Source organism: Carettochelys insculpta, chromosome 2, assembly GCF_033958435.1.
Source record: "Carettochelys insculpta isolate YL-2023 chromosome 2, ASM3395843v1, whole genome shotgun sequence".
In the NCBI taxonomy this organism is placed as follows: Eukaryota; Metazoa; Chordata; order Testudines; family Carettochelyidae; genus Carettochelys; species Carettochelys insculpta.
Window position 1 is genome coordinate 279987481 of NC_134138.1, and position 15297 is coordinate 280002777.

General features: G+C 62.8%; 1 protein-coding gene across 1 annotated transcript in view; it reads left to right on the top strand.

Moving 5' to 3' along the window:
- LOC142008354 (SCO-spondin-like) overlaps positions 1 to 15297 on the top strand; it is a 157040-nt gene that overhangs the window by 4935 nt on the left and 136808 nt on the right. Inside the window, exons 3-7 of the mRNA XM_074985534.1 lie at positions 419 to 631; positions 9465 to 9547; positions 13247 to 13417; positions 14229 to 14442; positions 14896 to 15008. Of these exons, the coding sequence (XP_074841635.1) occupies positions 419 to 631; positions 9465 to 9547; positions 13247 to 13417; positions 14229 to 14442; positions 14896 to 15008 (794 nt within the window). The remainder of the gene's footprint in view (positions 1 to 418; positions 632 to 9464; positions 9548 to 13246; positions 13418 to 14228; positions 14443 to 14895; positions 15009 to 15297) is intronic.

A 15297-nucleotide genomic window follows, 5' to 3' on the forward strand; every position in this document is an offset into this window, starting at 1 on the left:
CTGGGTGCAGGGCACAGGTTGGGGGCTGGGTGCAGAACTCCACTGGGGGCTGGGTGCAGGACAGAGGTTTGGGGGATGCTGGGCGCAGGGCACAGGTTTGGGGGCTGGGTGCAGGGCACAGGTTGGGGGCTGGGTGCAGAACTCCACCGGGGGCTGGGTGCAGGGCACAGGTTGGGGGCTGGGTGCAGGGCACAGGTTGGGGGCTGGGTGCAGAACCCCACCGGGGGCTGGGTGCAGGACAGAGGTTTGGGGGATGCTGGGCGCAGGGCACAGGTTTGGGGGCTGGGTGCAGGGCACAGGTTGGGGGCTGGGTGCAGAACTCCACCGGGGGCTGGGTGCAGGGCACAGGTTGGGGGCTGGGTGCAGAACTCCACCGGGGGCTGAGCCCATTCCTGCTCGGGTGCCGTTGCTGTTGCAGGCGCTGGTGCGAGCAGACGGAGCAGGTGATGGAGCAGGAGGTGCTGAGCCCCCGGCAGGAGCAGGTGGTGCCCTGCGCTGAGCTGCACCAGTACAACCTGGCAGGTTGGCACGTCGACTGGCAGAGGACGCGCCAGGCCCAGGAAGGGGACCAGAGCAGTGCCCGCGATGATGCCCAGGCTGGGCCGCCCGCCTCCCTGTGCTACGTCTACAAGTGAGTGTGGCAGGGAGAGCGGGGGGGCAGGGAAGGCCCCGGGCAGCCAGAGGGGCAGGGCAGGAGATGCTGAGGGGGGATTGGCGAGTTCAGCAAGGAGCGAAGGGACATTCAGCCCAGGTGAGACTCCCACCCCTCTCTGGTTCCCCCTTCGCTGCGCTGTGCCCCCTCCCTGTGCCCCCCGTAGCATCGCAGGTGTCTCTGGGCGCTGCTGAGAGAACCAAACCCCAGCAAATTCCTTAACCCAGGGCACTGCCAGCCCCAGCCGGGGATCCTCCACTGCAAGGCACCAAACCTGTCCCACACAGCACATCTGACACCTCGCCAGCAGCCAGAGACCCCCCAGCAACCCCCCCACATCCAGCTCCCCTGGGGCGCAGCCCGGCCCCTCCAGAAACCTCCCAGCAACCCCCTCCCCCACTCCAGCTCCCCTGGGGCGCAGCCCGGCCCCTCCAGAAACCTCCCAGCAACCCCCTCCCCCACTCCAGCTCCCCTGGGGCACAGCCCGGCCCCTCCAGAAACCTCCCAGCAACCCCCTCCCCCACTCCAGCTCCCCTGGGGCGCAGCCCGGCCCCTCCAGAAACCTCCCAGCAACCCCCTCCCCCACTCCAGCTCCCCTGGGGCTCAGCCCGGCCCCTCCAGAAACCTCCCAGCAACCCCCTCCCCCACTCCAGCTCCCCTGGGGCTCAGCCCGGCCCCTCCAGAAACCTCCCAGCAACCCCCTCCCCCACTCCAGCTCCCCTGGGGCGCAGCCCGGCCCCTCCAGAAACCTCCCAGCAACCCCCTCCCCCACTCCAGCTCCCCTGGGGCGCAGCCCAGGCCCTCCTCACACCACCCAGCAACCCCCCCCGCCAACTCCAGCTCCCCTGGGGCTCAGCCCAGGCCCTCCTCACACCACCCAGCAACCCCCCCACTCCAGCTCCCCTGGGGCGCAGCCCAGCCCCTCCAGAGACCCCCCAGCAACCTTACCACTCCAGCTCCCCTGGGGCGCAGCCCAGCCCCTCCAGAGACCCCCCAGCAACCTCACCACTCCAGCTCCCCTGGGGCACAGCCCAGCCCCTCCAGAAACCTCCCAGCAACCCCCTCCCCTACTCCATCTCCCCTGGGGCTCAGCCCGGGCCCTCCTCACACCACCCAGCAACCTCACCACTCCAGCTCCCCTGGGGCCCCAGCCCAGCCCCTCCTCACACCACCCAGCAACCCCCCCAACTCCAGCTCCCCTGAGGCCCCAGCCTGGCCCCTTCTCACGCAGGGGAGAGGTGATGGAAAGCAGTCACACCCCATCCACACAGGTTCTTCCTGTCCCAATGGCCCAGCCACAGCCCCCGGGCAATGTAAACCTCAGACCTCACCCCCCAGGGCTCGCTGGGCTCGTCCTTTGGAATCCAACATCTAACAGTTTGTGAATTAAAAAAAGGCAGAATAGGGTGAGAGTAAAATTATCACTACCACGACTTCACCTTTGTCCTCAGCGTGGAGCAATAGTCACCCACAAGTCTCCTCCACTCACTCTCTCGGGGGACAAAACTTCTAGCTGGCTCCTGGAGTACCCCAGAGCAATGGGGTTCGGGGTCCCCAGGCTTTGCACCCATCCGCAGGCAGGAGTGTGATGGGGTTCGGGGTCCCCAAGCTCTGCACCCCGTCTGCAGGCAGGAGTGTGATGGGGTTCAGGGGTCCCCAACCTCTGCACCCGTCCGCAGGCAGGAGTGTGATGGGATTCAGGAGTCCCCAAGCTCTGCACCCGGCTGCAGGCAGGAGTGTGATGGGGTTCAGGGGTCCCCAACCTCTGCACCCCGTCTGCAGGCAGGAGTGTGATGGGATTCAGGAGTCCCCAAGCTCTGCACCCAGCTGCAGGCAGGAGTGTGATGGGGTTCGGGGTCCCCAAGCTCTGCACCCGGCCGCAGGCAGGAGTGTGATGGGGTTCGGGGGTCCCCAAGCTCTGCACCCCGTCTGCAGGCAGGAGTGTGAGGGATTCAGGAGTCCCCAAGCTCTGCACCCGGCCGCAGGCAGGAGTGACTCTCACTCAGCAGGAGAACAGCGGGTTTATTAGCTGACAGGACACAGCATCGTACAGAGGAGTCAGTGCAGCCGGCAGGGACAGCCAGTCCCATCCATGCTGGGGAGAGGAGGCCCCGAGAGGTCCCAGAGCCGGGGCCTGGCCCCCTCCTTTGTCTCTCTCTCTCCCAGCCCAGACTAACTGCTTCCCAACTCCCAGTTCCAATTCAAACCCCTCAGGCTCCACCTCCCCCTTTGTGTGCAGTACAAAGGTGTTACCTGGGCGCCAGGTCACCCTCAGCAGGAGCCAACCTCCATGAGCCACTCACTACACACCCCTATCTCCCACTCCATCACACCCAGCTGCTATCCTTCAGTCTCACTGGAGCTTCTCCCCGTTGCCCGAGGTCTTCCTCTTTTGCGTTTTCCTTGCGGGTTCCATGCGAGAGCTGGACAGATAGTGCTGGATGAACAGACTCTGCTGGAGCCAACAAAATTATGACGTCAATCAAGTTGCAAACACCAAATCACAAAGTTCTTGGTTCAGGCTTGCTGCAGAGGCAGATAACTCTGCTATCTTGTAAGTCTCTGGATACATCCTTTGGTAGGCCAGGTCGGTGATTCTTCCCGGCTCAGTTCCTAGCAGAGATGAGCTGGAGTGAAGACAAAGGTGGAGGAACGTCAGGGCCCTCTCGTCCCCTTGCCCATGTGGAGGGAATTCCATTGGTCTCCCTGTGTGGAGGCATGTCTGAGATGGAGCCTGTCCCATGAGCAGGTCACCCTGTCTATGCCCTTTATGGGCAATCTGCCATTGCCCGTCTCCTGGGTTACACGTCCAGAGCCAAATTGCAACACTAAGCTGCTCAGGATGGTGAAGACCGAATGGCAGACTGTGAAGAACTTCAAACGGATCTCACCAGAGTGACTGGGCAACAAAATGGCAAAGGAAATGTAATGTGGATGAAGGTACAGTAATGCACGCTGGAAAAAATAGCCCCAGCCATCCATACAGCTATGTCTACACTAGCCCCCACCCCGAAAGGGAGATGCTAATGAGACATTCTGGGATATGCAATACCTCATTAGCATAAAGGCTGCCGCAGCACTTCCAAAGTGCTGCTCTCGATTCTGCACCGCTCGTCCATCCAGGATTCTTTTCAAAAGGACCCTGCAGATGTCAAAATCCCCTTATCCACAGAATCACAGAATCCCAGGGCTGGAAGGGATGCCAGGAGGTCATCTAGTCCAGCCCCCTGCTTCAAGCAGGATCAACCCCCACTAAGTCATCCCACCCAGGACCTTGTCAAGCCGGGACTTAAAAACCTCCAGGGATGGAGAATCCACCACCTCTCCAGGCAACACATTCCAATGCTTCACCTCCCACCTGGGGAAGGAGTTTTTCCTAATATCCAACCTACACCTCTCCCTCTTCAACTTCAGACCATTGCTCCTTGTTCTGCCACCTGACACCACTGAGAACAGTTTCTCACCCTCCTCTTTACAGCTCCCCTTCAGGAAGTTGAAGGCTGCTACTAAATCACCCCTCAGTCTCCTCTTCTGTAAACTAAACAAATCCAAAGCCCTCAGCCTCTCCTCATAGGTCTTGTGCTCCAGACCCTTAATCATTTTTGTTGCCCTTCGCTGAACCTGCTCCAGCAAATCCACATCCTTTTTATAGTGGGGGCCCAAAACTGGACACAATATTCCAGATGTGGCCTCACCAGTGCCGAATAGAGGGGAACAACCACTTCTCTAGATCTGCTCAAAATGCTCCTCATAATGCCCCCCAGTATGCCGTTAGCCTTCTTGGCTACAAGGACACACTGTTTACTCATATCCAGCCTTTCATCCACCATAACCCCTAGGTCCCTTTCCATCGTACTGCTGCTGATCTGGTTGGTCCCCAGCCTATAACCAAGCTTGGGATTCTTCCACCCCAGGTGCAGGACTCTACACTTCTACTTGTTGAACTGCATCAGATTTCTTTTGGCCCAGTCCTCCAATTTATCCAGATCGCTCTGGATTCTCTCTCTACCCTCCAACGAATCTACCTCTCCCCCTAGTTTTGTGTCATCCACAAACTTGCTGAGGGTGCAACCCAGTCCCTCATCCAGGTCATTAATAAAGACGTTGAACAACACCAGCCCCAGAACCGAGCCTTGCGGCACTCTGCTTGAAACCAACCACCATCCAGATATTGAGCCATTGACCACTACCCGTTGGGCCCGACCATCAACGAGCTTTCTCTCCATCTTATAGTCCAAGGATCCAATCCATATTTCCTTAACTTATGGACAAGAATGTTGTGGGAGACGGTATCAAAAGCCTTGCTGAAGTCAAGGTATATCACATCCACCGACTTCCCCATGTCCACAGAGCTTGTTACCTCGTCATAGAAGCTAATCAGATTGGTGAGGCAGGACTTGCCCCTGGTGAATCCATGTTGGCTACTTTTGACCACTTCCCCTCTTCCAAGTGCTCCAAAATGGATTCCTTGAGGATTCCCTCCATTATTTTCCCAGGGATTGAGGTAAGGCTGATGGGTCTATAGTTCCCTGGATTGTCCTTCTTTCCTTTTTTAAAGATGGGCACCACGTTTGCCTTCTTCCAGTCATCCGGGATCTGTCCCGAACTCCAAGAGTATTCAAGGATAATGGCCAAAGGGTCAGCAATGACCTCTGCCAATTCCCTCAGTACCCCTGGGGTGCATTACATCCAGACCCATGGATTTGCGTGCATCTAGTTTCTCTAAGTAGCTCTTAACTCGCTCCTTCCCCACAGATGGCTGACCTCCAGCTTACCGTACTGCATTGTCTAGGACCATCGTGTGGGAGTTGACTTTTGTGATGGGGTTCAGGGGTCCCCAGGCTCTGCACCCCATCTGCAGGCAGGAGTGACTCTCACTCAGCAGGAGAACAGCGGGTTTATTAGCTGACAGGACACAGCGTTGTACAGAGGAGTCAGTGCAGCCGGCAGAGACAGCCAGTCCCATCCACGTTGGGGAGAGGAGGCCCCGAGGGACCCCCGGATCCGGGGCCTTGCCCCCTCCTTGGTCTCTCTCTCTCCCAGCCCAGACTCACTGCTTCCAACTCCCAGTTCCAATTCACACCCCTCAGGCTCCAGCTCCTCCTTTGTCTGCAGCGTAGAGGTGTCACCTGGTCACCAGGTTACCCTCAGCAGGAGCCCCCCACCCTCGGTGAGACACACACGTGCGCACGCACACACACACACACACACATCCCCCACTACTTCACATCCTTGTCCATGAAGAATGAGGCAAAAAAAGCTTTGAGTACTTCAGCTTTTCTTACATCATCTGTCAATTACCTCCCTCATCCAGTAATGGCCCCACAGCTTCCCTGATAACCCGTTTATTGTTCACATGCCTGTAGAAACCCTTCTTGTTACTCTTCACACCCCTTGCCAGCTGCAGTTCCAGCTGTGCTTTTGCTTTCCTGATTACTGCCCGGCATTCTCCAGCCGTATGTTTATACTCCTCCTTAGTCAGCTGCCCACTTTTCCATTTCTTGTATGCATCCTTCTTGAGTTTAAGCTGACTAAGGATTTCCCTGTTAAGCCAAGCTGGTTGCCTACCATGTTTGCATTTCTTACTATGCAGCGGGATGGTTTGTTCCTGTGCCTTCAGTGAGACTTCTTTAAAGCACTGCCAGTTCTCTTCAACTCTTTTCCCCTTCATCTTCATTTCCCAAGGGATCCTGCTCATCAGTTCTCTCAGGGAGTCGAAGTCTGCTCTCCTGAAATCAAGGGTCTGTATCTTACTGCTCATCCTTCTTCCATTTGCCCAGACCCTGAAATCTACGATCTCATGGTCACTGCAGCCCAGGTTCCCTCCCACTTCTATCTTCTACTAGTTCTTCCCTGTTTGTGAGCAACGGGTCAAGTTGCGCACGGCCCCTGGTCGGTTCCTTCAGCACTTGTACTAAGAAGTTATCCCCAACATTCTCCAAAACCTTCCTGGATTGTCCGTGTGCTGCTGTATTGGTCTCCCAACAAATGTCTGGATGATTAAAGTCTCCCATGAGAACCAAGGCCTGTGATTTGGAAGCTTCACTAAGCTGCCTGAAGAAATCTTCATCTACCTCATCTCCCTGATCTGGCGTCTATAACAGACACCAACTACAACATCACCTCTGTTACTTCTACCCCTAAGCTTAACCCAAAGACACTCAACTGGATTTTCTCCTTCCTCATACTGGAGCTCTGAGCAATCACACTGCTCCCTCACATAGAGCGCGACGACTCCTCCTTTGCTCCCGTCTGTCCTTCCTGAACAGTTTATACCCTTCCATGACCGTGCTGCAGTTATGCGAATCGTCCCACCAAGTCTCCATTATTCCAACCACCTCATACTTGTGTGATTCTGCCAGGGCCTCTGATTCTTCCTGTTTGTTCCCCAGGCTTCTGGCGTTAGTGTACAAGCATCTTAGAGAAGGGGCCGATTGCCCCACTTTCTCCTCTTCACCCAGGAAACCCACCTGATTGTTCCCTCCTCCTTCCCCACTTACCTCAGGGTAAGTATTTCCTATAACCAAATAGGAATAAGGGGGTTTCGAAGCGTGCAGGGTCCTTTCGAAGAGGAGCCTGCGTCGACGAGCCGTGTGTGATCAAAAGCCGCACTTGTGAAGTGCCGTGGCCCCATTATGCTAATGAGCCGCTGCATATTTTGCTAATGAGGTGCATCGCCTCATTAGCATATCCCAAGTGTCTCATTAGCATCCCCCTTTCGAAGGAGGGGTCTCGTATAGGCATAGCCGCAGTGTGACGGGGACTAATTTAGCTATGGCTCATCAGGAAAGAAATCTTGGGGTTATTGCGGAGAGTTCTCTGAAAACATCCACACAGTGTGCAGGGACAGGCAAAACCCAACAGGATGTTAGGAATTATTAAAAAGGGTAGATAACAGGATGGAGAATGTCTTATTGCCCTTCTACAAAGCCACGGTGCGCCCACATCCTGAGTGCTGCGTGCAGCTGTGGCCCCGTATCTCAAAAAAGGGAGACTGGCATTACGAGAGGTTCAGAGCAGGACAGCAGCAATGTTCAGAAGCCTGTGGGGGACACTTCAATCTCCCTGGACACTCAAGTATCGGAGGGGGAGCCGTGTTAGTCTGCATCTGTAGCAGCAACGAAGGGTCCTGTGGCACCTTATAGACTAACAGAAAAGTTTTGAGCATGAGCTTTCGTGAGCACAGACCAAGACCAACATCTGATGAAGTGAGTCTGTGCTCACGAAAGCTCATGCTCAAAACTTTTCTGTTAGTCTATAAGGTGCCACAGGACCCTTTGTTCCTGGACACTCAGTGGCAGATGTCAGGGTGACAGTTCTGAAACAAAAAATTTTCAGAAATCAAATGGAGAGAGAAATCTCTGAGCTGCAATTTATTTGCAAACGTGACTCCATTAACCGCGGGTGCCACAGAGACTGGGAGCGGCTCGCAGCTGGCAAAGGCAGTTTCCCGGCTCCGGGTGCGAATGTCTCCCCGTTAGACTCTGACAACGGCTCACAGCCCCCGTCTGATCTGACTTGTTTTTTCCTCTTTTGATAAGTGCTGTTGATACTGGGCCATTTCCACCTTGCAGCATAGACCTTGTCAGCTCTGGCCTCCCTCTTACTGGGACCCCACTCTCTAAATAGCCCTCTGAAACCACCTCCCCCCACTCATGCATCTGATGAAGCGGGTCTTTGCCCACGAAAGCTTATGCTCCAAAATAGCTGTTAGTCTATAAGGTGCCACAAGACTTCGTGGTGTTCTCAAAGCTACAGACTAACACAGCTCCTCTCTGATACTTCTTCACACAGTGTGCAGTCAACCTGTGGAACTCCTTGCCAGAGGAGACTGTGAAGGCTGGGACTAGAACAGGGTTTAAAAAAGAGCTGGGTAAATTCATGGAGGTTAGGTGTGTGATGGGCTCAGGGGTCCCCAAGCGCTGCCCCCCATCGCAGGCAGGAGTGACTCTCACTCAGCAGGTAGCACAGGAGGTTTATGAGGCGACAGAGCCCAGCTCAGCACAGAAGCGTCAGTACAGCAGTCAGAGACAGTCATTCCAACCCGTCCTGGGGAGAGGAGCCCGAGGGGGGCCCCTCTGGGGTGTAGCTTCCCCCCTCGCCAGGCTGGCTCCTTCCAGCTCCTCTTCCCTCCAGCTTCTAACTGCCGCCTCCAAATCAAACCCAGCTCGGCTCCTCCCTGCTCTGTGTTCAGGTCAGAGGTGTTACCTGCCAGCCTCGGTTATAGCCCCAGGGTCATCCTTAGCCCTGGGAGCTGCTCTGCCTGTCACACACACATCCAGCCTGAGTCCCACACGCCCCCCCAAGTCCATCACAAGGTCCCTCAATGGCTGTTCGCCAGACCCAGTGTGGCTGTTATGTTCTAAGTCCCTCAGACGGTGCCCGGAGGCTGCGGACGTTCTGTCGCCCAGGTCGGCGTCCCCGGAGGGGGACGTTTCACGGGAGGGCGCCAGGCCTGCGGGGCAGCTCACCCAGAAACAAGCGTGTCAAACATGAGCCCGGAGCCACCACTTGCAACTGCCCATGGAGAGTGACACGTGCCTGCACACAGCACAGCCAGAACCAGCGCCCCACCCGCTCCCCGGGGCCACCCCCGTCGCCCCCGGCACAAGGGTGGGGCACACCTACGACACGGGCTGCACCAGGGTTTTGCACATTCACCTCCAACCCCAGTAACACCCCCCTCCTCGTGTGCTCCGCCCCGCGACGGCACCCCCGTGTGGGGCACACCGCCCTGTGCCTCCAACCCCCCTTACCCCGTCCTGCCCCACTCCTCCCCTGCCTGTCTCTGACTCTCTCCCTGGCCTGCCAGGCCCCCCGACATGCGCCCGCTGGTGTGGAACCGCACGGTGCGAGCCTGCTGCGAGGGCTGGAGTGGGCCCCACTGCACCCAGGGTGAGTAGCTGAGCCGGGCACAGGGTGTCGGGCTGGGGCAGTGGGTGTGGGACTGGGGGGAGCCGGGTGCAGGGTGTCGGGCTGGGGCAGTGGGTGTGGGACTGGGGGGAGCCGGGTGCAGGGTGTCGGGCTGGGGCAGTGGGTGTGGGATTGGGGGGAGCTGGGCTGGGGCAGTGGGGGTAGGATTGGGGGAAGCTGGGCACGGGGTGTCGGGCTGGGGCAGTGGGTGTGGGACTCGGGGGAGCCGGGTGCAGAGTGTCGGGCTGGGGCAGTGGGTGTGGGATTGGGGGGAGCTGGGCTGGGGCAGTGGGGGTAGGATTGGGGGGAGCTGGGCGCGTGGTGTCGGGCTGGGGCAGTGGGTGTGGGATTGGGGGGAGCTGGGCTGGGGCAGTGGGGGGTAGGATCGGGGGGAGCTGGGCTGGGGCAGTGGGGGGTAGGATCGGGGGGAGCTGGGCTGGGGCAGTGGGTGTGGGACTGGGGGGAGCTGGGCTGGGGCAGTGGGGGGTAGGATTGGGGGGAGCTGGGCTGGGGCAGTGGGGGGTAGGATCGGGGGGAGCTGGGCATGGGGTGTCGGGCTGGGGCAGTGGGGGGTAGGATTGGGGGGAGCTGGGCACAGGGTGTCGGGCTGGGGCAGTGGGTGTGGGATTGGGGGGAGCTGGGCGCGGGGTGTCGGGCTGGGGAAGTAGGGGGTAGGATTGGGGGGAGCTGGGCTGGGGCAGTGGGGGTAGGATTGGGGGGAGCTGGGCACGGGGTGTCGGGCTGGGGCAGTGGGTGTGGGATTGGGGGGAGCTGGGCGCGGGGTGTCGGGCTGGGGCAGTGGGTGTGGGATTGGGGGGAGCTGGGCGCGGGGTGTCGGGCTGGGGCAGTGGGTGTGGGATTGGGGGGAGCTGGGCGTGGGGTGTCGGGCTGGGGAAGTAGGGGGTAGGATTGGGGGGAGCCGGGTGCAGGGTGTCGGGCTGGGGAAGTGGGGGGTAGGATTGGGGGGAGCTGGGCTGGGGCAGTGGGGGTAGGATTGGGGGGAGCTGGGCATGGGGTGTCGGGCTGGGGCAGTGGGTGTGGGATTGGGGGGAGCTGGGCGCGGGGTGTCGGGCTGGGGCAGTGGGTGTGGGATTGGGGGGAGCTGGGCGCGGGGTGTCGGGCTGGGGCAGTGGGTGTGGGATTGGGGGGAGCCGGGTGCAGGGTGTCGGGCTGGGGAAGTGGGGGGTAGGATTGGGGGGAGCTGGGCTGGGGAAGTGGGGGGTAGGATTGGGGGGAGCTGGGCTGGGGCAGTGGGTGTGGGATTGGGGGGAGCTGGGTGCGGGGTGTCGGGCTGGGGCAGTGGGGGGTAGGATTGGGGGGAGCTGGGCGCAGGGTGTCAGGCTGGGGCAGTGGGTTTGGGTTCGGGGGGAGCCGGGTGCAGGGTGTCGGGCTGGGGAAGTAGGGGGTAGGATTGGGGGGAGCTGGGCACGGGGTGTCGGGCTGGGGCAGTGGGTGTGGGATTGGGGGGAGCTGGGCACGGGGTGTCGGGCTGGGGCAGTGGGTGTGGGATTGGGGGGAGCTGGGCACGGGGTGTCGGGCTGGGGCAGTGGGGGTAGGATTGGGGGGAGCTGGGCACGGGGTGTTGGGCTGGGGCAGTGGGTGTGGGACTGGGGGGAGCCGGGTGCAGGGTGTCGGGCTGGGGAAGTGGGGGGTAGGATTGGGGGGAGCTGGGCTGGGGCAGTGGGGGTAGGATTGGGGGGAGCTGGGCACGGGGTGTCGGGCTGGGGCAGTGGGTGTGGGATTGGGGGGAGCTGGGCGCGGGGTGTCGGGCTGGGGCAGTGGGTGTGGGATTGGGGGGAGCTGGGCGCAGGGTGTCGGGCTGGGGCAGTGGGTTTGGGTTCGGGGGGAGCCGGGTGCAGGGTGTCGGGCTGGGGCAGTGGGGGTAGGATTGGGGGGAGCTGGGCACGGGGTGTCGGGCTGGGGCAGTGGGTGTGGGATTGGGGGGAGCTGGGCGCGGGGTGTCGGGCTGGGGCAGTGGGTGTGGGATTGGGGGGAGCTGGGCTGGGGCAGTGGGGGTAGGATTGGGGGGAGCTGGGCACGGGGTGTTGGGCTGGGGCAGTGGGTGTGGGATTGGGGGGAGCTGGGCGCGGGGTGTTGGGCTGGGGCAGTGGGGGTAGGATTGGGGGGAGCTGGGCACGGGGTGTTGGGCTGGGGCAGTGGGTGTGGGACTGGGGGGAGCCGGGTGCAGGGTGTTGGGCTGGGGCAGTGGGTTTGGGTTCGGGGGGAGCCGGGTGCAGGGTGTCGGGCTGGGGAAGTGGGGGGTAGGATTGGGGGGAGCTGGGCTGGGGCAGTGGGGGTAGGATTGGGGGGAGCTGGGCACGGGGTGTCGGGCTGGGGCAGTGGGTGTGGGATTGGGGGGAGCTGGGCGCGGGGTGTCGGGCTGGGGCAGTGGGTTTGGGTTCGGGGGAAGCTGGGCGCAGGATGTTGGGCTGGGGCAGTGGGGGGTAGGATTGGGGGGAGCTGGGCTGGGGCAGTGGGGGTAGGATTGGGGGGAGCTGGGCACGGGGTGTCAGGCTGGGGCAGTGGGTTTGGGTTCGGGGGGAGCTGGGCGCGGGGTGTCGGGCTGGGGCAGTGGGTTTGGGTTCGGGGGGAGCCGGGTGCAGGGTGTCGGGCTGGGGCAGTGGGTGTGGGATTGGGGGGAGCTGGGCACGGGGTGTTGGGCTGGGGCAGTGGGTGTGGGATTGGGGAGAGCTGGGCTGGGGCAGTGGGGGGTAGGATTGGGGGGAGCTGGGCACGGGGTGTCGGGCTGGGGCAGTGGGTGTGGGATTGGGGGGAGCTGGGCTGGGGCAGTGGGGGTAGGATTGGGGGGAGCTGGGCACGGGGTGTCGGGCTGGGGCAGTGGGTGTGGGATTGGGGGGAGCTGGGCGCGGGGTGTCGGGCTGGGGCAGTGGGGGTAGGATTGGGGGGAGCTGGGCACGGGGTGTCGGGCTGGGGCAGTGGGTGTGGGACTGGGGGGAGCCGGGTGCAGGGTGTCGGGCTGGGGAAGTGGGGGGTAGGATTGGGGGGAGCTGGGCTGGGGCAGTGGGGGTAGGATTGGGGGGAGCTGGGCACGGGGTGTCGGGCTGGGGCAGTGGGTGTGGGATTGGGGGGAGCTGGGCACGGGGTGTCAGGCTGGGGCAGTGGGTGTGGGATTGGGGGGAGCTGGGCGCGGGGTGTCGGGCTGGGGCAGTGGGTGTGGGATTGGGGGGAGCTGGGCGCGGGGTGTCGGGCTGGGGCAGTGGGTTTGGGTTCGGGGGAAGCTGGGCGCAGGATGTTGGGCTGGGGCAGTGGGGGGTAGGATTGAGGGGAGCTGGGCTGGGGCAGTGGGGGTAGGATTGGGGGGAGCTGGGCACGGGGTGTCGGGCTGGGGCAGTGGGTTTGGGTTCGGGGGGAGCTGGGCGCGGGGTGTCGGGCTGGGGCAGTGGGTGTGGGATCGGGGGGAGCTGCGCGCGGGGTGTCGGGCTGGGGCAGCGGGTTTGGGTTCAGGGGGAGCTGTGTCGAGCTGGGGAGGAGGTTGCAGAGCTCGGGGACAGGAGCCATCACACTGAGCTCGAGTCCAGCCCCAGAGGAGCCCTGCAGCCACGCCAGGTGCCACGGGGGCTGGCGCCGCTGTGGTCACACAAGGGTTTGGCTCGGGGCTCTCCGGGGGGCAGTGGGGCCCCGATGAGGACAGACCCTGACCATGTCCCTTGCTCTCCGCAGGCGGGGGCTTCCTGGGGCTCTGCTTTGCCACGTGGCAGTGCCAGGCTGGGCCGGGCGCCTGGAACCAGTCCCTGCTGAGCCTGGCCGAGTGCTGCGGGCGCCCGTGGGGCCGCAGCTGGAAGAACTCCTCCTCCGCGCTCTGCCTCCACTGCACCCACCTGCCCCTGCCAGGCCAGTGCTGCTTAGGGGGGAGGGGGGCCTCTGCGTGCCCAGTGCCGGTGTCCCCGGCGAGCCAGCCGCCCCACAGGCTGTGATGGGGTCAGGGGTCCCCAGGCTCTGCACCCGTCTGCAGGCAGGAGTGTGATGGGGTTCAGGGGTTCCCAGGCTCTGCACCCGGCCGCAGGCTGGAGTGACTCTCACTCAGCAGGAGGACAGCGGGTTTAGTAGCCGACAGGACACAGCGTCGTACAGAGGAGTCAGTGCAGCCGGCAGAGACAGCCAGTCCCATCCACGCTGGGGAGAGGAGGCCCCGAGGGGTCCCAGAGCTGGGGCCTGGCCCCCTCCTTTGTCTCTCTCTCTCCCAGCCCAGACTCGCTGCTCCCAACTCCCAGTTCCAATTCAAACCCCTCAGGCTCCACCTCCCCCTTTGTCTGCAGCCCAGAGGTGTCACCTGGTCTCCAGGTTACCCCCAGTAGGAGCCCCCCGCCCTCGGTGACACACACACACACACACACACGTCCCCCACTACGGCGCCCGGGGTGCACACGCCATGGGGCCGCGCTCCTCCCCGGTGCCGCATGCCAGCCATGGGGGGATGGGGGCCCTGCTGTGCGCTCCCCTGGACCTGGCCAGCCGTGCCTCAGGACAGACCCCAGGGCCCTGGCAGCTGAGCTGGGAGCAGCCCCCCGGTGGGCAGAATTGGCCCCTGGCTCCTTCCCTCGCCCCACGGCAGGTCCCAGCGTGTCCTGTGCTCCGGTGCTGCCGCAGGGCGTCTCTCCGCCGTGTCGGACCCGCTGCCTGACTGGCCCCTGCTCCTCCACAGGCGACCGGCCGGCCCCCTTCCTCCTCCGGCCCTCGCCCCCCACGGCCCTGCTGGGGCAGAGCCGGCAACCCCAGCGCCTCTTCGCCACCTGCGTCACCTGGGCCGGCATCCACTACCGCAGCTTCGACGGCAAACTCTTCCGCTTCGCCGGGGGCTGCACCTACAGCCTGGCCACCGCCTCCGATGGCACCTGGGCCGTGCAGGTCTCCTCGGGCCACGGGGCCTGCGCACCGCCTGGGCACTGCCCCCGGGTACGGCCCCGCGCCGCGCCGCGCCTCTGGGACCCGCCGGGCCGGGGGGCAGTGCCAGGTGCGGGCGGGGGGCAGAGCAGCTGAGGGGGAGCCGGTGTTCCCTGTAGGCCACGCAGGAGGGGTTCAGGGCCGCCCAGTGCAGTAGCAGAGCCCCCGCCGGGTTTGGAGGCGCTGGGATGGTGCCCATCCGCCCAGGCCTGGGTGCGGAGAAGGCCCCTGCTCCCACTCTGCAGCGCTTCGGGGCGCAGGACCTGGCCGGCTGAGCTGCGCCTGCCCGGGCCCCACGGCTGGCGGCCGGCTCCGGCGTGTCCTGGCGGAGGGGGGGCCGACCTGCTGGGGGCTCATCCCCGCAGCGTGAAGGCCCAGGGCCACGTGCCGCCCTCCGCCACCAGCGCTGCGTGGCTCAGGGCTGCCGCCTCCCCGCAGGCGCTGCGCATGCTCTTCGGGCTGCACCTGGTCGTGGCTCAGGGCCGGAACCTCTCCGTGAACGGGGCCGTGGTGCCGGAGGCGCAACCGCTCCTGCAGGACGGTGAGGGGCAGGGAGCTGGGGAGGGAGAGCCCTGGGGCTGGCACACGGCACTCGGGGGCTACTGACCCGCCCAGCTGCCTGGCACAGTTCCGGGCGCCCTGTGTCGGGCTCCCTGGGGTCTTCAGGCGCCTGGCACTGAGCTCCCCTGCGCCCGCTGGGCAGGGCTGGGACCCGCGGCACGTGCCCTGGGGAGGGTCTGGGCCACGGCCAGCTCGGAGCAATGGGACGTGCTTCAGGCACACAAGGACCACCTGGGCCATGCCAGGCGGGAGCCACTCACAGTCCCATG